The sequence below is a fragment of the Serinus canaria genome, chromosome 8 (genome assembly GCF_022539315.1).
Source record: "Serinus canaria isolate serCan28SL12 chromosome 8, serCan2020, whole genome shotgun sequence".
NCBI lineage: Eukaryota > Metazoa > Chordata > Aves > Passeriformes > Fringillidae > Serinus > Serinus canaria.
In genome coordinates this window covers 16,252,420-16,273,344 of record NC_066322.1, presented here as the reverse complement: position 1 = coordinate 16,273,344, position 20,925 = coordinate 16,252,420, and the positions used below count along the sequence as shown (strand labels likewise).

The 20,925-nt window shown below is 40.6% G+C and overlaps 1 protein-coding gene across 2 annotated transcripts in view; it reads left to right on the top strand.

The window, feature by feature from the left end:
- Positions 1 to 2,726: 2,726 nt before the first annotated feature.
- Positions 2,727 to 20,925, top strand: part of TGFBR3 (transforming growth factor beta receptor 3) — a 102,393-nt gene continuing 84,194 nt past the window's right edge. For both annotated transcript variants that reach the window (XM_030226465.2, XM_030226464.2), the window contains exons 1-2: positions 2,727 to 2,851; positions 13,715 to 13,887. In XM_030226465.2, the coding sequence (XP_030082325.1) occupies positions 13,830 to 13,887 (58 nt within the window). In that variant the 5' untranslated portion in view covers positions 2,727 to 2,851; positions 13,715 to 13,829. The remainder of the gene's footprint in view (positions 2,852 to 13,714; positions 13,888 to 20,925) is intronic.

The following is a 20,925-nucleotide window of genomic DNA, read 5'->3' as shown; positions in this document are numbered from 1 at the left end:
TACTTAGGCCTAATTCTGTAGCACCACACCATGAAAACCTCTAAACCTCATGCAAAAGGGAACTGTCACAGCTTTCATACATCTTAGTGAGGGTAATACATTACATTGCTGGATTGGGCCAATGCCTGCTAAGTGCAATAATTCTGCCGTGGACTGAAGATAATCACTTAGTCAGCAAATACTTAAAAAGTAAGTGAAATGTAAATTATGTATATAATTGTGTTCCTCAGCTGCAAAGATTGAACACTATAGTTCAGATTGCAGGAATTTTCCATGGTTTTAAGAGGAAATTATGTGGTTTCTGTTTATTCTGCCATGAAATGTATAAATAACAAAAATGCCAAAGCCAACTGTAAATCATTATGTTCCTGGGTACCTAATTGTACTTTAATGTGGCAATTTGTCATGGCTTCAGTCTTTGAACATCATGTACATCAGCTGAGTTACATATTAGTTTATAACTAAAAATCAGTGTTCTTTGTGTCTTAGCCTTGAACTTTTTAAAACACCAGGACAAGTGGTGCAAATCCTAGACTTTGCTCAAGGATGCTGACTACCGAAGAGAATTGGCTCCATGGACAAGAACCAGTTCTTACCAACATCAGTGAAAATGGTGAAAAAAATTTGGCTAAGGTTAGACCTATATACAAACAATTTGATTTTACAAAGGCTTGTGCATACATATTTGATGTCACATATAGTAGCTCTCATGGCTACTTATTTGAGTGAACCTAATCTGTTTAATTTAATTTTTGCAGGATTGGGACCTAAATGAGTAATAAAAATAATGTGTTTGCTTGAGTTTCAATCCCATTTTTAATCAGCAGTCTGGAATTTTAGCTAGCAGAAATATAGTAGACACACAATATGCCTTGAAATACATATATTGCTGTAGAATATTAGTTTTCTTCTCTGTTGAAGGGACTTCCCCCACCTCCACATCCCTCTTGCAAAAATTTTGCATCCTACATATGAGAGTGATAAGAGAGGAGGTATGTCATGCTCCAACATGCACAACTTTTCAAATGCTAAAAATAAATAAAAAATTCTGCAAGCGAGCTTAGGCTGCCAACAAGCAGTCTGAACTTGCATTTTACTTGTTTCTGCAGGTTTTTCTCCAGGTTTTGTAAGCCTGTTTGCTAAAATATTTAATGTACACGTAATGCTTGTTATTTGATTTACTTTGATTTCCTTGCTAGAGCTCTCATATACAGATAATGCAGTAGTTTTGAGGACTTGTCTTTGGGGGTCCTAGCCATTGACTGATGTGTGGTGCATGCAGCAGAACTGTGAGTAAGGCTTGTCCAAACACAAAGAGGTCAAAGGTAATGGCAGTGGATTATTCTAGGTTGCAAACTGACATTTCAAGAGTGGCTAAATTGTGTCTGAACTCTTGTAACACTCCTCTTGGGTAGATGTAAGAACTTGGCATTTGTGACTCAGGGAAAAAGGCCTGAAGTCAAAGAACATTATGAAAAAATCAACTCACACCTAATCCCCTCAGTAAGAAAGCCAATTAAAATAGCAAAATTTTGCTGAGACAATGTGGAGATACAGAGAAGTAGAGAGGAGTAGTTTACTCCTCTCTACTTCTCTATATCTCCTCATTGTCTCCATGCCTACAGAAGAACAATTGCTCACTTGGATAGTAATAGGAGTAGGGCTCAGTTTTGTGATGAGAGTTTTGCTAGAATAGTTTGCCAAGTTCTAGTACTGCTGTCGTTACCATGACCTTTAGAGGACATGATAGGTTTGGAGAGCAGCACAGACCTGATGTTGCAGGACTGTGTCAGAAACTAACTCTGTTCATCCTGCTGAAGTATGAAGTTGTGGGTAGAAAGGCCTCATCTGTGGTGTAGCTCCCTTGTGACAGTTTTCTCCACAACTCGATAGTCTTGAAGTTGGGGGATTTGACAACCTTAGGCATGCCTTCTGCACTGAACAGCACTTTCTGTTATTTTCTAGTACAATGAACCTTGAGTGAACTGGAATAGTTTGCTCTGCTGTAAGCGATGTCAGCTCTGCGGTGTTGGCCAAAACTCGTTCTGTTGTGGGTTTTTGGCTGCCCTCGGCTGGGGTGGCAGCACTGAGGGGGCGGCCGGGGCCTCGCTCTGCGCCAGCCGCCGGTGGGAGCTGGGCCCGCTCGGGGGGCTGCAGGGACGTACCTCGGTGCACAGGGCAGGGCACCGTCACACCGCCGCTCACACTGGGCCCGATACCGAGCGCAGCCCAGGCTCCGTTACGGACGCGGTGCCCGGCGGCCTCACGCGGTTTCGAGGCCGGTAACTTAAAGGCCGTTGCCGGTTCCGGCTGCCGTGAGCGAGGACTGTGCCCCTAGCCCCGGCTGCGCGGGGGTTTTCGAGCCGCTACCTGCCAGCACAGCAGGGCCGTGGGCGACCCCAGGGCCCCCTCACGGCTCCCGGCAGGGCGGGCAAGTCAAAGGTGTGGGAGGGGACGGGACGGGGCAGGCAGGGGCCGCGGCGCGCACTCGCGGCACGCGGGAGTGAGGGGCGGTGGCGGCGGGCGCGGCCGTCACGGCGCCGTCTCCGCCCCGCGCCCAATGGCGGCACCGCCCGCGCCCGCCCGCCCGCCCCGCCCCGCCCCGCCCCGCCCCGCCCCGCCCCGCCCCGCGGGCCGCGGGGTTACTGCCGGGCCGGAGGCCGGGCGAGCGCACACGCGCCTCCTCCGCCTCCGCCTCTTCGCCGCCTCCTCCGCGGGCCGGGCAGCGGTGGCCGGCGCTGGGCGGCCTTGGCGAGGGCTGCGTTCCCGTCCCGGCCGGCGGTACCCATGGCGTAGCTGCGCTGCTGCGCGCCTGCTCCGCGGGACGCGGCGTGGACGGACCTGCCGCCGGGTAGGTGCGGCGGCCGCGACCCCCGCCCCGACAGCAGCGATTCGGGTCGGGCGCCCCGCAGGGATGCGCCGTCCGCTGGTGCGGGCGCGGAGTGTGCGCCCCTCGGGGTGTCACCGTGACCGGGCTGAGCGGGAGGGTCCCGGGGGCCTCCGCCGGGCGCGCAGTGCGGGAGCTGCCGGGGGCCGTCAGTGTCCGCACGCGTGCCGAGAGGAGCGGCTCGCCCCTCGGGACCGTGCGATCTGAGGGCTCCCTGTGGGAACCGAGGGGAGAGCCGAGAGGTGGGCGCCTGGCGAGGGGGTGTCCCAGCGGCAGTCACTGTGTCCGGCTGGTGGGTACGTGCTGGGCGCGTTGCGGGCAGGGGGCGAAATGCTTTGCAGAGGCTCGCTCTGCTGTGCGCGAGTGCGTCCTCGTACCCTTCATGAGGCCAGGTGTGAACTCGGCAATGTACGAGCAGAGTATGAGTTCAGTGTAAGTGAGAATAATAAAAGGGCCAGTATAATGTCCCTTCAGTTCTAGTTCAGTGAGGAGTTGACATGTGGGATTTACTACTGCATATTTTGCAGGGGATGCACTGGAGTCAGGTCACTGTGGTCTTCTGAGTATGGCTCTCCTAGTAATAACAAGAATGTGGCTTTAATGTTAGCTGTACATACAGTAACTTTTTAAACACGAGCTTTCCCCAGTTTCAAGTGCACTTGTAGTTCCAAAGTCATTGGTGTCAAGCAGCACAGGATGTGATACTTCTTCTCCCTTTCAAGAAAAAGGACTTCAGGTGTAGTGTGCATGTGCAGTTATGCCTTTTCCACTTGCTGTGGATGTATCCAAATGTAAATCTACTTATCTCAGTTCTATTAAGCTGTAGCTGTTAAAATTTATTTGCTCTCATTTATTATTTTCTTCTCAAATATATGATCATTAGCACAGTTCATTTTTTACAATATATTTCTGGTAGTGTTTGTAACTTGTTAAAGAGACGCTTGGACATGCTAGTGCCATGATTTTGTTCTAACACAAAGTTTCTCTGGTTGGGTGTGTATTTATACTCATCTAAGTTTATGTACTTTTTGTTTGGTGAGGTCAAACAGGCTGATATCAGACTTCCAATGGGGAAAAAACCCAAAGTGAGAGAGCTGCCTGCTCACTAACTGTGGCATCAATTAGGTTTGTCTCATGGTGACCCGGAGGACTGATGCTATTGTAGTGTCATATGTGGAAGACTTTACTTGTGTAAATGAAAAGTCTTCCCAAGACAAAATCTATTTGTTTATTGCTACTTATGAAGATTACTTTATTTCCCTTACAGTTGCATGTGTTTTCTCCATGAATGCCTGCCGCAGCACGAGTTGGTAGCTGGGTTTTAATTAGCACTGCACGGGTATACTGTCTAAGTATTCCCAACAAGAGTGCTAGTTAAATGTTAATGGAAGATGCTTATTCATTTGAAGAGCTCCATTTTAACCCATGAAAGCTTACAAGGCTTGAGTTGCAGCTGAGGAGGAGCTGCTCCTTGAGTGCAAACATGGGCCACTGCTGCAGCTGGTGCTGGGCTGGGGGAGGAAGGGAGGGACGTGTGTTGGAGGGGGGGCAGGTCATTGGCTTCCTTCAGTGAAGAGTCCTTTACTCTGAAACTTGCTTCCCCCAATTGTTTGCTGCAGTCCAACCTTTTCAAGTTTAAAGTGACACTTCAGATTTTTCTCTCTTGACATGCTTTCTCTCCCTGGGGAGATCTTGTTTCGTTGTTGATTTTGACGCATGTTTTGTGTGTCCAGAGCCTCATCTAGTCAAAGCGTGTTAGTGATATCCACTGAGGATGCGAGTTCTTTTAAAAAGTAAGTTTTAGTTGTTGTTCCTGGCCTGCAAAACATATCTTCATGCCCCAGCATCTTGATGCCTACCACATGAAGTGTTTGGAAGTCAATTGCTAAACCAGCAGGGGGAACACAAAACTTGCTGTCTATGAAGTCTCTCCTTCTATCACAGTTGTAATTTATTAAAACTTTGGGCCTATACTTTTGATGGTATTTCTTTAGAAGGTGAATGTTAATTTACTTGGAACACCAACATACATTGAAATAAGCACATTATTTTCAAATACTTGTTATAAATTTCCTCTAACAGGCATATCTCCCATTTTTCTGAATGCAATTTTTGTCGTATTAGCCATGACTGATTTGCGAAAACACTACAGGTTTATGTGAGTGAAATTTCTCTTTGAAGATGTTTGAAGTGAATAAAACCCAAGAAATGATATTTTGAGTAATCCTGCAAAGTTTCAGATAATGAACTAGACAAAATATTTTCACAGTGGAGCTCTTACTAGATCACATATGATTGTATGTAGACATCTTGAGAGCTCAAGTTGACTTGCAAAGCAGTTGTGTTCTCAGAAGAAACTATTTCTAGTATTTAGGATTTCCACAAGAGAAAATATTTTTAGATAGTCTCTTAGGTTTTAAGAAGTCATTACTGGCTTATTGCTGTAGAGGTCAACTGATGGTCCCAGCACAGAGCAATAATGATGTTCCTTTTTGGTTCATATTGGCATAATGATTAAGTCTTTTGTACCAGGAATGCTGAGTGTAAAGGCTGTTGCCAAAGAAGGTTATGTGGATGGCTTGCACCAATCCATATTGCTTTCTGGTCTGCGAAGTCTGGTGCGGCCAAGTGGCAAATACTGAAGGTGTGGATGCACAAACAGATGGCTGAATGGGAATTTGCAGAGTGTCAGCTATTCCCCAGTAAGAGCCCCTTACCCACAGTAAATGCGATAATCTTGCTGCTTCTACTTGGGGTTAAGCCACCTTTCCCTGATGGTGGGGTAAAAACATGCCAAGGAGCGTTTGCTACAGAGTAGCCAATTGCTGCTTGTGAGTGATAACAATTGTATATTCTGCTAGCATTAGGTGTTAGAACAAGTACAGACACAATAGAGTTCAACCAAAATTAACAGTCCCAGGTCAGGTTTAAAGCAAGATGTGTAAGCTCTGGTTCTGGAATGGCACTAATTGCACAATGAGGTATAAAATAGATATAAATGTATATAAAGTGTATGCATATTTCGATGGCCATGTGTTGTTCTCTAAGAGCATCACATGATGTTGCTTGCTACTAAAGGTACAAAAAAATGTATGTTAAATTCCATTGGCAATCTTCATCTTCTGTCATTTTTGTGGAATCCCAAAACATTCTCTCCAGACGGTTCTCTGAGATGCTGAAGTGTGTACTTTGTAGAGCCAAACTGAAATTTCTGCTTTAATGTGATTTGCAAATATTGGTAAATCTTTGCCTGATTTGTCTTACAATTCTTTTCTTTGATACTGCCAATAATATTGTGGTAAAATTAAAGACACAAATTATCAAGTCTTGGGCCATTTATGTGAATCTCAGAAAATACTATCTGGGGTACAGATTGCAAATATCTTTGCAATTACATTGCTTTTGATCTAGTTCCACAAAATATTTGTGTCTTATAAGTAGGCATTGCTTCTATAGTATTTGTGGTGATTAACAGTGGTATGCTAGTTTCTAGCCACTTCATGAATACAAGCATGTTGTGCCATAAACAGGTACTAGCAAAAAGTAATGCAGTTAGAATTGCTTTATCCATCACTGTGGATTCGCATTTTTATGTGCTGGCATTCATCCAACAGAGCAGCATTTCTTGTACTGTTACAGCAACAATTAACTCTGTGGTAGCCAAAATGCAAGAGATTTACCAGATTTCAGATATCTCTGGAAATCGTGGAAAGAGGGACTTTAAAGCTGCCATTTAATTTATATTCCATATTTTTTAATTTCAAGTATCACAAAATAGATGTCTTTAAAGGAGAACTTTATGATCTTGATTATCTAAGTAGTCATATTTGTTGAGTTTAGCAGAGAACATTTCATATATTGCATTTTAAGTGTAATAACTGTTTATTTGTACTGCTTAAAAATAATTATGTCTTGGACAGTGTGCTAGTTTCTGATGTTTCTATAATGAAATGAATGGTGTTTTTGAGGAAAATGTGAAAACTATTTCATCTTCATCCTGTGAATACTACTTCAAAATGAGTGACACCTGCTTATTATTAACAAATTTAATTGCATGGTATTTAGCACTTCTATGTAATAATCTGTCTAATTTCAGTACACTAGTTGGCCAAAGTCAGATTTTTTTTTCTTCTATCCTGCTGTAAGATGTTATAAAATTTTGAGAGTCAGCTGGAAAGGGCCTCTCTTTTAGATGATTTCTGTTGTGACCTTGCAGGAGACCTGTTTAGATTGCAGGAGAGTAGCTTATCAAGAGGTCTTGGGTCTGAAACGAGTTAATTATAGAGCTACTGTCTAGAGGTTGTTTTTCTGCACAGAAGGCAATGGGGCTGTGATACATAAGGTGTTATTAGTGATTCTGAAGAATAGTGGCAATTCATTTATTCCCTGATTCTCCTTTGTAAGCATAGGCTTTTTCTGTTGGAAACTGGTGAGCTTTATTGTGTGAGTCAGGGACAATAAAAAATCCCAAAGTATCCAGTGAGCTTACTGTGTAGTATAAATTTGCTGAATTCATTTTATCACACATGTGATTCATTGTTTTTTACAATGATTTGAGTGAAACAAAATCTGTTCTGCTTTCCAAAGCAGCTGTTGCAGTATTTGAAAAGAACCTTTTCTTGTAAAAAAGCTATTGCATTAATGAACCAAGTCACTCCTCCAGTATGTACAGCTTGTGTTCTGTGATAGATTAGTTCCTCCCTCCAGCAGTTAAAATCACCAATGTTTCTAAAAACTTGTAGATCTGGTGATTTGGTTCACTCCAGTGATGATTATATAGATGATAATTTCCTTCTGACAGAAAGATGCACCAATTATTTATATGACTACAAAAATTTGTTGTGGTCTTCCTTCTCCCCATACCTATGCCCAAAAATTTTTTGACAGTTGTCATTCATACATTTAATGTAAAATGATTAAAGGAAATTCTGAATGATAATGATTTTATGGGAGTGTTCTCCACTCATTCTGAGTGGAACATGCTAGTGATTCATATCTTGAGTGAAGCAAATCCCCAATGAAGTGCTTATAAAGAAATTTTATGAAAAAATTTTGCTCCAACCTGAATGGATTTTTCTGCTCAACAAATGGAATGACACCATTTGTTTGACAGAAAGTGAGAGGGTAGGTACCCCTACACAAAGGGAAACTCCCTTTGACTCCTTCTTTTAATCGTGTGTCCCTTTAAGGACTTCCCTATTGTGTGGGAGAAGTTTCCTATCTGTAAGATGTGCTGAAAATTTAGTGGCTAACAGATAACTTTTGGTTAGTGTGTTTATCTTGAATTCTTGTTTAGCAACCTGAACAAATAATCTACTAATCTGCCTATTAGTGTTTGCCTTATTCTAGAGACCAAAAGACACGCTTCTTTTGTTGTTCTATTTGCTTTTTTTACCAAAAAGTGGGTCTGATAATGCATGCAGTTAACTTTAAAATACCTAGTAGTTTATATTTCAGCCTGTTAATTTACTTGTAGTATCTAATGGACCTTGGCAGTGAGGTGGGCTGGTTTGTATCACCTCATCCAATTCCCCTGTAATGAGAAGCACTGATTTTCAATCCTGTTCATTTATTTACTATCTTTTTTGTTTGTTTGTTTTAGCCTTTCCAAAGAGGATTGCATCCTTATACAGTGAATTTGTTTAATGCTGTAGTCTTGCTTTTCATCATACACTTTGTGGGTTTCTCACAATTAACCCAGACAGTTGCTGGTAGTTATAGGTTGTGGTTTCAAAACTACTCTTCTAAATGTCATTTCAAGATTTTAAATCTACCAGTGATGGATTTAGTTTTTTTTCCTGGTAGGAAGGTTCTAGGTAGAATATTTCTAGATGCAGTCCTAAGGTTTTGCAGTTCAGTCTTGAAAAAAATAACAGTGCCAAGCATTCACTAACAGCAATTTGCTGAAATCTTTCACCCTGTGTGGAAGAAGCCTTGCTGAATTGTTGGGTACTTTCCATCCTGCTGTGGCTTCAGTTCCACAGAGATGCACTCCCTAGGGTTATACCTGTCTTGATAGGTATATTAGAGCTGTTATCTGTTTAGTTTAGGTGTGCAATTAGAAACCCAGCCAAGTAAAACTTAAGATAAATTAAATTTGTGTCAAGTTGTTGGCTGCTACTGTGTTTGTGAAGAGTAAGATAGTCCAGTGCCAGGAAACCTATTCTGTTTCCAATTAGAAACAATAAAAAAGTTGGTAATTAGTCCAAAGAAATTTAACTATGAGAAGGAAACGTTGTAGGGATGTTTTTGCATGCAAGTTATGATGATCTTGCTTAGTGTGCAGATTCCTATTTCTATTATTTTTGTTTTAGGGTGAACTTCTTAGAAGCAGCAAGTCCCATTTAAAAAACATGAGCTTAGATCCTGTTAGATGTGGTGAGATATTACTGGTTAATTGGGAACTTGAGTTTTATTTAAATGTACATTTGAGATTTCTTGGGTTGCCATGTTTTTATGTATGTATGTTTCTAGTAATCTCTGCTTTTTTGCCTCCTTTATGTGTATCAGAAATATGGCATAAAATTGTGCTGCTGGTATTCCCTGGTAAGATCAGTGAGATTTCTTCTCCATCTTCTAACTACAAGGTGGAAGCTGAATGCTTAAAGTAGTGTTGTCTTTCCAGGCAGGTGTAAGGGGGTGCTGCTGTGGCAAAGGTGAGGTCCTGTTGTGACTTCTTTTGCCTATGAAAGAACAGAGTAGCTGTGAATTGCCCAGAGAATACACAGCTGAAGCTGGTATGAGATTGCAGATTTCTTGAGCCATTACAGTAGAAGAGCTGTACAGCATCCTTGCCTATGTTTTCTCCATTCCTTTTAGAGATGTCCTGATGTAGGAAGTGCCCGAGGGCTCTGTGATAAAGGAAGAAAATTCTGATTTGGTACTCAGATTACAGGTGGGATGTTGGTCTTGTTACACTCTGTCTGCAGTGCCATCTGGGCTTCCTCCTGTAGAGGTTCAGTAACCTCTAGGAATTTCTGCTGTTGACAAAAAGCAATCTGTTCCAGTCTGCTCCTTGTGCAAGCGTGGTGTACTCCTTCCATTAAAGGATGCCCGAATGCACTTCCTTCCCTTCCACGCATTGAAACCCTCCTGCATCCTGATCCTTTAAGAGACTATTCTCTTGTTTACTCTTAGTAAGCAAAACCTTGCCCTCAGCCTAGGAAGATTTAGCTGCATACTTCCCTGTGTTTGGGGGAAGGGAAGTCCTGGGAATATAGAACAGAATGATTTTTTGGTCCTGTTTCTCTAAGCTGTCTCTTACTTTTGTGCTGTATTATGCAGTGATTTTTCACCTAAAGCTTCCAATGTCTGGTGTCATCTAAATTGACAGCAATAAAATCAGGTGATTAAAAAAAGGGAAAGTTGTAAATCTGAAGGGGAAGTTGATTATGAAATGATACTGAGAATAGACACCCCTGTCCACACTTTGATTCCAGCTGTGGGCAAAATATGTACCAGGTAACAAAATCCCCCTCCAGTACATTATTACTAGATAGGTGGAATGGTTTAACATTTTTATTGGACTTATTTGATTATATTTTTGTTCCTGTAATTTGGCAGGCTGCATTGTAATACATTAATAAGAAAATAAATAAACAAAAAGCTAAAACAAAAATCACATGGAATAGAGGGGCACATTACTAAATAGCATAAAACATCTTCATTTGGCACTCTTCCAGTTCCCATAGCCTTTAACTGTGACTTGTTGAAATGTCCCATTACAAGCACAGCAGCATGTGAACTGCAGGACATCAGAGTTACTTTTTCCCTGGACTTTTTGATATGTCACAGTTTTTAGTTTTATTACTATTCATATATTCCCTGAAAATGAAACCAGTTTGTTGTTTCTAAGCCAGAATCTGTCCCTTTATAGTTTATGAATAAGTTACTATTTTCAGTTCTGAATGAACTTGTGGGACTTTGTGTATATGCCTTGGACATAGACATTTAAAAATACAGACAAATTTTCAATTCCACACGAACATTTGCTAATGCTATTAATCAGCTTTCCTGCCTGTATGTATGCAAATCATGCAGAATTGACATGATGTCAGCTAATAAGTCTTCAAAAATGCATTTTTAATAGGAGTAGGGTTATAAATAAGCTCTTTTGCTGTTCCTTAGTTCATAGAACCGCTCATATAGTTAACTATTTGTGGGGGTTTTTTACATGAGATTGGGTGTACTTGATTACAAATTATTGCCTTATTTACTTACACATGGCATGCATGTATTCACTCCATTCTCACAGGGAAGCAGCTTGGACAAATGGAAGAAAAACCGGTTAAATGAGTGAAATGGTTGCCATGCCTAAAACAAGCAAACAAAAAGTGAAAAAGCTTTGGCTGTGAAGGCGGCCTTGGATGGCCTAGAAACTTGGGTTCATGTTGCTATGGCAAAACAACACAAAGGGACAGTTCCTGCTGGCTTCACTCAAGTATCCCCATTCACTTTGTTGGGACTTGTGATGTGACTTCAGAGGAGGAGGAATTTTGGCTTGCTTTGGCAGAGAGGTGTTTGTTAGCAGTGTTGTAGAGCTGTGCAACCTCGGCACCACATGTGGAAAGAGGAGGGAATTACCAGAGTCCATGCTGATAAGGCAGAGAGGAAGTGGAAGTTATTCTTCAGACAGTAAAGGAAAAGTTTAGACAACAAGAAGGGTAGAGTTAAGGCAGGGGAAGAACTTGTATGGGAAAGGTAGGTGCTGATTAATGAAACAGATGGTGGCTGTTGGGGAAAGGGCTTAAGGGAGCAGAAGTAAAAGGGGTAAATAAAACAATAAGATCCCAATTCAGCAAGAAATGTGGCAAATTCCTATGCTAGAGAAGCCTTTAATAGGGAACAGAAACACCCTAGAATCTGTGGCTCTGGCTGCCTGAAGGTTGCACTGGGCAGAGAAGCTTTGATGAAGTAAACAAAAATTAACTTACCAAGAGAAGAAAAGTGTGAAAAGTTGAAGCTAAGGAGACTGCTGATTTCAAGAAGACTACTGCATAATAGGTACTTGACTAAAAGTACAGAATTGGGCTGAGTAGAAAGGTGCTCAAATGTCCTGAAGCCTGAACCTAACCCAGGGTGTGCAGTTGTTCATATTCATTTATAGTTCTTCAAGCACTTTAGAGCAGTCCCATCCCTTTCTAGAGAGCATTAGGCCCGTGTGGGGGTGGAGACATTTCTGTTAGTGGCAGAACAGTGCAGAATGTAATTTCTTAGTGACAAGCCATCCATAGACCACAGAGCCTTATGGTCTGGGAGTGCTTGTCAGTAAGAACTGGAAAATCCACAGGGAAAGATGGGGTTTTTTTAAAGAGTAAGCCTCATGCTTCTAGCCTGTGAATTCTTCCATGTTGTTGTAGTATTAAAGGTGACTTTTTAGTTCAAAGGCTAGCTTTAAAAAATCTGAAATTCTGAGGAAGATGAGTAGCAGGTTTTTACGAAGAAAACTATTCATGTAGGTGAAAGGCAGGGAGAAAATAGTAGTGCACTCAAGTGATTTGTGTTTCCTCTGCTGCTGGCTCTAACAAATGTAGATTGCTTGAAGTACCACTGAATTAAGGATAACAATTTGTTGTACTCTAGCTTAGCATAGCAATGAGATCTGTCCTTCCAGTCAGTGCTTTGGTGTGTTTCAAAAGCACCATGCTTTTCACTGGGCTCTAGCTGAGCCTTATGTGTTGAAATTCTCATGGGCATCAGAGGCTCCTAATTGAAACCAAATTAAAACCTCATTCTTTCTTCTCTGCTTGTCCTTATGTACTTCAAAATGTGTTTCCTTCCCTTCCATTTCCCCAGCCTTCTTTTAAACCTAATAAAAGCTAGTAGTAGTCAGGTTCTTCCTGGTGTTCCTAGCAGCACATATTCATGATTTGATCTGCAGATAAAAATTTCTCAGCAAGATAGGGTCTTTGTGCTTTTTAGACCCTCACTTTTACATGGACTGGTGGCCCTTACAGCAGCAGATTTCAGTGAAGATGGCCCCATAGTCTTGAATGGTTTTGATTCAGATGCCCTCTTTTGCCAGCCTTCCTTGCAGCTGGTTGTAGTAAAAAGCATTGGCATGAAAACATATTTAATAAACCCAAAACTCTCGTGTCTTCTCTTTCTCTTCCACATGAGGATTTTTTGGTTATACTTTTAATATGCCCTTTTGTGATCTCATTTACAAAAATAGCCACCCAGATATACCCCAAAGGAAAAGATGATTCTCTTGGAAATTTCTTCTGAACGTCAAGTTCGCTAGCAGTTGTGTTTACTTATTGGGTAAATAGTTTAGGTTCCTTATTCCTTTGCTCAGCTTTCTTCTCTTTAGGGAGAGATCTTCCTATTTTGTGAGCTGGCTTTTCCTACTTTTCCTCGTTTGCAAATTTGAGTTAGCCATCAACCAGCTAGAGCAAATGTGAAACATTTCTCCGTGCTATAATAAAGGTAGCAGCAGATAACTGAGCAAACAAATGTTTATATGCACCAGAGAAAGTCTGATTACTTAAAATAAACATGTCTGAGGGTGTGAGTACCATTGGCAGGCTTCAGTGGGACTTTGCTATTAGCTGACAGAGAGGACTCTGGGGCCTCACTTCCAAACAGATCCTAACTTGCACAATGTATAATATAAGGGAACAACATCTGCAAAGAAGTACTGAAATACAGGGGGAGGAGTACTGGGTTATTGGTGCCTAGGGTATCTGACAAAATAAAATGCACTCCCCTACTAGACCTTTAAGAGAAAGTTCTGTTTCTCTTCTTACAACAGACATAATTTTAAATATCTAACAATATTTCTATTGTTGTATTTGTATTAATGTTTATTTTTACTTCTTTCTGTAGGCAATTAAAAGTCCAGAAGATCTGATTTCAAAGCTCACCACAAATTTCAAAGAAAGTAAATCTACATGAGGAGCCACAAAGCAAGTTGATTTGAGAAGATAGAGCATTTACAAAAATGTCAAGTTGTGTGACTTCCGTGTTTGCTTTGATGGTTTTGTGCTTTGCAGCTGCAGGTAGGTGGTATTATGCAAATCATGCATTCAGTGGATTAACGGGATGTACATATTTAGAATTGTTGATCAGAAATACTTTTTCATGCTGAAGAAAGTAGGTCAGCTAAAGTTTGTTTAGGTTTTCTGTAAAACTACTGTGATCGTAATTGCATCCTATATGATGTGAGAAACAATGCTGTTCCTATAAGAATGTTTTCTTGCATCTATGTTCACCCTTAAAATAATTTAAGAACTGCAGTAGTAATGTAAATGATTTAGATTATTTACCTATTTATTTTTAAAAATTGCATGGTGCACTTAAAGGGGAGGGTTGATATGGAAGCCTTTGGGAGTGGAAGCAGTGTAGCTCTGCCAGCATGATGAACTACTGGCTCTGCCAGGAGTCTGAATTGATTTTCCCAGGTGCAGGGTTGGGCTGGTGAAGCTGAGGCTGCTAGAGTCTCTCTGCAGAACTGGGCTGAAAGGGTGTACCTGCTCAGCTCCATGCTGCCTCCAAGACCTGTAATCTGGAATTAAGCCCCAGTTATTTGACTTCATAAAAAATGTCAGACAAAATCCCAGAAAGATTCATAATAGGTCACAGAGTCTGTCCATCCTTCCTGCCTTATTGGGATAAACCTCACCTCAGGCATTCCTGACAGTTGTCTAACCTGACTTGCAGTCAACCATTAGCAATGATGGCAGAAGCCTGTTAATACCAGTTGTCTGTGTAAATGGAGTCCTCTTAGGTTAGGAACATGCATTGCCATTTAAAGGGATTGTTCCTGTCCTACATTTTTGCCTAGCTGGGGATATTTAAAACAGCATGTTGCAATAACTTGTGACAGAGAAAGGAAAGATCTGTCGAGTTCAAGTACCTAGTTTATTCTGTAGTTTCTTTAAGCACTGAAGTGATTCTACTCAGAATGTTTGTTTGTCAAAGTTCTTTCTGTGGTTGCAAGGGGAAGCCTCTTATGTGTCCAGCTTGTGTACAGCGTGGGTCTTTGGAGAAGAGGCCAAGTGGGTGTGCAGTCAGTCAGTCAAAATGAGACAGTGGGAAAAGTAGACAGTGGACAGATGGCTTGCTTAAATCTGAGATGTCCTCACTGTGGAAAAGATGACCAGCTTTGGAAGAGACAGGCCTAAACAATTAAATGTGTTACAATTTGGCTTCATTTCATCTTCAGCATGGAAAATTATGTTATTTCAAGCCCTCAAGCCTTGTGGGACTTTCTCTGGGTTTGACCTCCTTGAAGGCATCCATCCAACATGAGTAACTTTGATTGTTTAATAGTACGTGATGCTGACATTTTGCAATAGCTTCGTTACAGACAGACTTCCAGCAATGCAGGGTGTGTCTGAGTGTGTCTGCAGCTCGAGCTGAGGACATCAATGCTGCTCTTGGCTGACAAAAGCCATTACTTGCAGCAAATCTGTATCATTCTAGATGTGTAAAAATCTACTTAAAAGGAAAGGCCAGTGCAGAAAAGAAAAGCTTTTTTAATTGATCAAAACCATAATTCTGTTTTACTGCTGAGGAGAATGCTTGCCTATCGAGTCAGTTTACCTCTTAATGCTAGCTTTAATTAAAACCCAGTGATTTAAAAGTGCAATCAAGCAGTACTACTATTAGAAAGTTAGTCAGTGTTCAGAAAATGTAACGTGTCTGTCTTGAAATTTTTTGTGGTTTTTTTGGTTTTACTCGCAGCTCTGTTTTTTCCTCTGGTAGATATTCTTGAAACAAACTCTTAAAAAGCTTTGGATCAATCAGATGCTTAAGTAGAGTGACAGAATGATTTTGGCTGGAAGGGACCTCTGGAAGTCTACTCCAGCACCCTGCTTGGAGGAAGGCGAGTTTCAAATTCATTCTTTCTTGGAGACTGATTTTTCTTCTATCTGTATGGGAAGAAATCAGCTGAGGGGAGTAGGAAGGGTTACAGTCTGTTAGAAGGTGAGGAAGCACTGTCTTTGTGGTTTCTGGCTATATCTGCCTGTATGTTTTGGTTTTCTTCCATGCTTTTTAATTTTTTCAATAAATTCTTAATGAGAACAACTAGATAATGTCCTTTACAGAGTATAATGAGTACAATGAGATAAGAGCAAGAACCGATGGACTATGATGAAGAGGGAAGAGATGTCAGGCAGATGTAATTAAAACTGAGGAAGGACAGCTCTCTGAAGGTTATTTAGATAGAGCTTTTGCAACTTGAGACTTGGAGTCCTTTTAATGCAAACAGTTATGCTTTAAATGCAGGGAGTTGTGGCTCTGGGTGAAGAACAGGTGGGAGCACACAGTGTGTTCCAGTTTTATGAAAAGCTGGCAGAGGACCCTGGGCTCTGGTCAATGTGGTGGCCAGGGCACTGCAGGCGTGGCTCCTAATTGCCTGTGCACAGAACCCGTGCTTTTTCAGTCTTGAGCCACAAATGTACTAGTATAAATAAAACTAGAAGTCTAAATAAAGTTAAGAAGTATAAATAAAATCCCTTGCTTGTGGTGGAGCCTGGGGGAGGCAGGGGGCAGCATGCCACCTCTCTAGGGTATTGATTTTTTTACACTTGAGTCTTTTTCCAGCTTGCTCTTTGTTTCTGAAGAAGTGAGGCTGCTGCAGCCGAGCACATCTTTGTTTTGTTTGCCAATCCTACACTGAAACTGCTGCTACTGGTTATGGGGGGGCTTTTGCTGACATTATAATAGCTTCAGCATTCTTGTATTTTCAGGTGTCAGTGAGGTTCTAGACAGAATCCATGTTTTCTTTGGTTTCTTTTTTTCCAGTCTTGCTCTTGAAGGTACTAGTGTGTTAAATATATCAAAACCCCCCCAAAACCCTGGAGTTTCACAACATGATACACAGAAACGGGTGGTCAAAGATGAGTCACAGACATGCATGTTTTTCAAGCTAATAGTTTAAATGTTATACCTCACTAACTGCATTGCAAATAGTCTATATAAATATTCAAAGAATATTTGCCTGTTCTTCTACCTCCTCATACTACCTGGATGTATGTAGCTTAATGCTTACCTGAATTTGATTTGCCTTCGTCTTGTACATGAATTTCTTGTAAGCTTTTATTTATAAAGCTTTAATTGGGAAGAAAAAGACTGCAAAGAAAACCTTTATTACTCTGAGATTTTTCTACTTCATGGAAAGTCCAAGGCAGGATGGAGAGAGAAACTTCTGGCAAGCTATCTACTCGACTGAAGGAATTAAGTTTTTGAAGTGGGATTAAATTAAGGTCTGGCAACCTGCAGTAGGAGCTGCACACAAAAACTTAGAACTACACACAGTTATCCAGGCCTTGGATGACCTCTTAAATTAGTCTGGCTTTGTAATCTTGGAGCAAAAATATTGTATCCTAATGTGGCTTAAATCAAAGGCTGGAACATATTTATTTTACTTGCTGGCAAATTAGTGCAGTTGGGTGCATGATGCGTGTCTTAATAAAATGTCTTAGAGGACAACTGAAATAGATACCTGCTCTAGAATATGAGGGCCAAACCTTCAAGACAGGTCCTTCCTTGAAGTTAAAAAATATTCCCATTCCTTCAACTTCTATTTTTTTTTTCATTGGTTTGGTTTTTTTTTTTTTTGTTTTTTTTTTGTTTTCTATCCTGCATTACTGGAAAGAAGACAGAAGGATGATAGTCTATGGATTTACAGTGGCCAAAGGTTCTCACTGCAGCCTCTGTGGTAGGTCCTCTGTTGGTGCAAGTCATTGCTGCTGCTGAGAAAGCAGTGCAGCTGGGGTGCCTGATACCAACTGGAATTTGCCCATGGAGCTGTGTTCACTTTGCTTCAACCCCCCCTTATATTTAGCTTTGCGTGTGCTTGACTTGTAGGCACCTTTCTCCTTCTGACTGTGTTTCATGGTTGTGGTCAGGCAGGTGAAGATCCTGTAAGAATTAGATATATTGAAGAATTTACCTATTTTCTGTAATACTGAGGTCACTGGTTTATCTGCTCATGCCAGGTCTTTATGGTTCTCTTCTAACAGCTCTTTGCTCCCTGGTTCTCCACTCTATTGTATTTCTAGCTGTTTTTTCTTTCTTTTTAGACACTTGTTTTTGTAAGTAATCTTACATTGTTCAGAGCATGTGTGCTTCATTTTCAGTAAGACTGTTCACTTGCAAGCTCACGTATCTTCTGGATCTGTGCCCCCAGATGTGATGGTGATGGGTGCCGTGTTAATAAGCAGAACAGCAGGAAGAAACAGGCCTTGTCATGACACCTAGTTTTTATGGTTTTTAAAGATGAACTTCCCCTGACCTTGAACATTGTGTTTCGAAAAGCAATATATGATTCTTCAATGCACAGTAGAAAAACCTTCCACTAGAAGATGAAGGACATGATAAAAAAAAAAATAGAAATTAATACTTGGAGTTACACAAATTTCCTTCTATTTTAAACAGTGTTTGCTGGGTATTTCCCAGATGTAATTAGACTGTAATTATTTTTTCCCCGAAGTATTTGTTGCCTGAGGTGTGGAATTTTTTGTTTGTTTAAATTGTGTTTAGGGGATGCGAACCAAGGGACAGAGGTTGTATCTTGAATTCTTAGGACTGAAGTAAAGCACAGGCTGGTTGCAGCATTCAGCTTTTGAATGGATGAGGATTTCACTCTCTACTTCCCTTTCCTTTCACATCTTTTGCATAATTAGCTGACTTCGCCTCCCTTGTAAAATCACCTATTCCTGTCTGTTTACGGTCTGGGTGTTCAGACTTTTGAGGATGAAATGAACCAGCACTCAGAACATTTGAAGATTTGCAGTCTCAGAGAATTAGAGGTTCATGTGCTGTGCTGTGTCAGAAAAGCTGCAAGCGCTCCTGCAGGGGCTGCAAGGGAATGCCCATGCTCTTCAGGGGAGGCTAACATGTTCTCAGTTCTGAGAAATGCTATTGAGAAACCAGTGACTGGCTATTAAAAGTGGAAATTGTTCTAATTTTTTTATTCCTTCATCATCCTGATGGTGATTTGAGTCATATTAATACCACATGTTTATCTGATAGGGAATCAAATGATGAATTCCTAAATTCATGTCAGTGAGCTCTGTGGCATAACTTTGAGATGCCAAAATATACATAAAAATGAGTTAATTTTCATTTCACACAAAACATAATACCTTTCAAGCAGTAAATTGTTTTAAGTGAGTACTTTAAATACAAAGACTGATTAAAACTGGGAAGCTAGACTAAATCTGTGTCCCCTGATTTAAGTTTCTTCAGCATTCTTGTGCTGCATAATGATCTATTCCTTTGTAAATGACTTTTTTAATCTGTTCATCTGTCTTTCAGCAACTGAATTGAATCAAATCCTGTGCCATTTCTATGTGCTTTATGCATAAATAGTGGTTTTTTATCTTCCAAACCCACACAAAAATTCTGAAGAATTTAAAGAGTCAGGATACAGAGAAGGGTTATGTATTTTCAAAGAGGTAATTGTATCACAGACTTGGAATGGCTTGAACTGAGCAGACTTAATTTTTCCTGTATCAGCAAGGCTCTCAAGCTAAAACCAGTTGAATTTCAGCAGAATTCTGCACAATTCTGCACCCATGTGGAGCAGTAGGATGTGGGATCGTGGGTCCTGATTCAGCAGAACAGCTGAGTGTATATCCAAGTGTTTGCTGAACTGGGGCATTTATCACTAAACACAAATATCTGGTTCTTTGATTCAAACTGACTCTGGCAATGCCAAAGGAGTCCTAAGAAATATGCAGCCCATAATGCAGTACTGGAACTGTGTAAGTGCAGGCAAATGGCATTACTGAGGGTCTCTGGGGGGAGGTACTCCACTGATGAAAAGTAGTTTTGAGGAAAATTTTATGGCACAGAATTGGGATGGCATTAATCCTTGTCTTTGTTAGGGGATTTATTAAAGTTTTTCTTTTTTGAAGAGAAATTTGTCTTTAACAAGTTCTAAGCTTCACATAATTATTTTATAAATACTTTGCTAAAAATAATTCTTTTGTTTTCTGAAGGGAATTGGGATTTGAAGTTTTGCTTGTAGATCTTTTAATATCCTTTCTGTATTTAAGGCCCTTATTAACTCTTTCTTAGCTTTTCCATCTGTCATTTGTCTTATAAATAACATGATCCCTTTAATTAATAAAAAAAGGGAAAAGGGCATATTTAGTTAACTAAAGATTAGACTTCAGATGCTGTAGAACCCCACACCCAGCATTCCCAAATGGTCCTGGGGTGTCTCAACAAGAAATGAAGCATCTGCTATTAGAAAAACAATTGCTATTCTAATATGAAAATTGTATTGAATTTCCACAAATCTTTTTTTTTTAATAAGCTCCTTCCACTGAACCATGTTTGTGTGATTCAATGCCATTATTTTACTGCCAGTGATGTTATAGTGTAGAGAAAATATAGGAACCAGATACATGCCTTTTCTAGAAAGAGAAATAATTTAATCCTCTGTAGCTAGTGCTAATAAAACTGAAGTCCCTTAGGCTGTAAGTCATAGGAGAGATGAATTTGGAGTGCAAAAAAAAATATATTTAGCACAAAGACTGTACCATGTTTCATTACCTGAAGGCACTAAGTTGGATTCCTCTTTGGTGTGAACTTATTTTAAGTCAGGGGAATTTCACCAAGGACAAATTTTGACCCCAGCTGACAAAAGCAAGGGTTTTTAGTAATGCCATCAAGTGCAGCTGCTTTAAGCACAATGTGCTTTTCTTCTTAAGTGTACTTTAGAAAAGATGGAGCTATTGTTCCTTTTTTTGGCAGCTTCCACACTGTGAGACTTACTAATAGGCATTTAATAAAAAAAGGATTTTACCTGTCAGGGATGGAAATAACTAAAGTGAGAATGTCATTTCTCTCATTATTGAAGTAGTGCAGCAAAGATGTAACAAATAAAAGAATGTGGGGCTGGGCGATGGAAACATGTTTAATGTTTGTTACCGTTTTATCTCTTCAGCAAAAAGTTTGCTTTCACCTGAAGCAGGTTTGGTGTTTTGGTGATGGGTTTTTCTGTTGTTATCTTTTCCTTAACATTTGAAGTCAAGAGCGAGTGAAGAATTTATTTTTATGGTTATTTTCCCTCATTT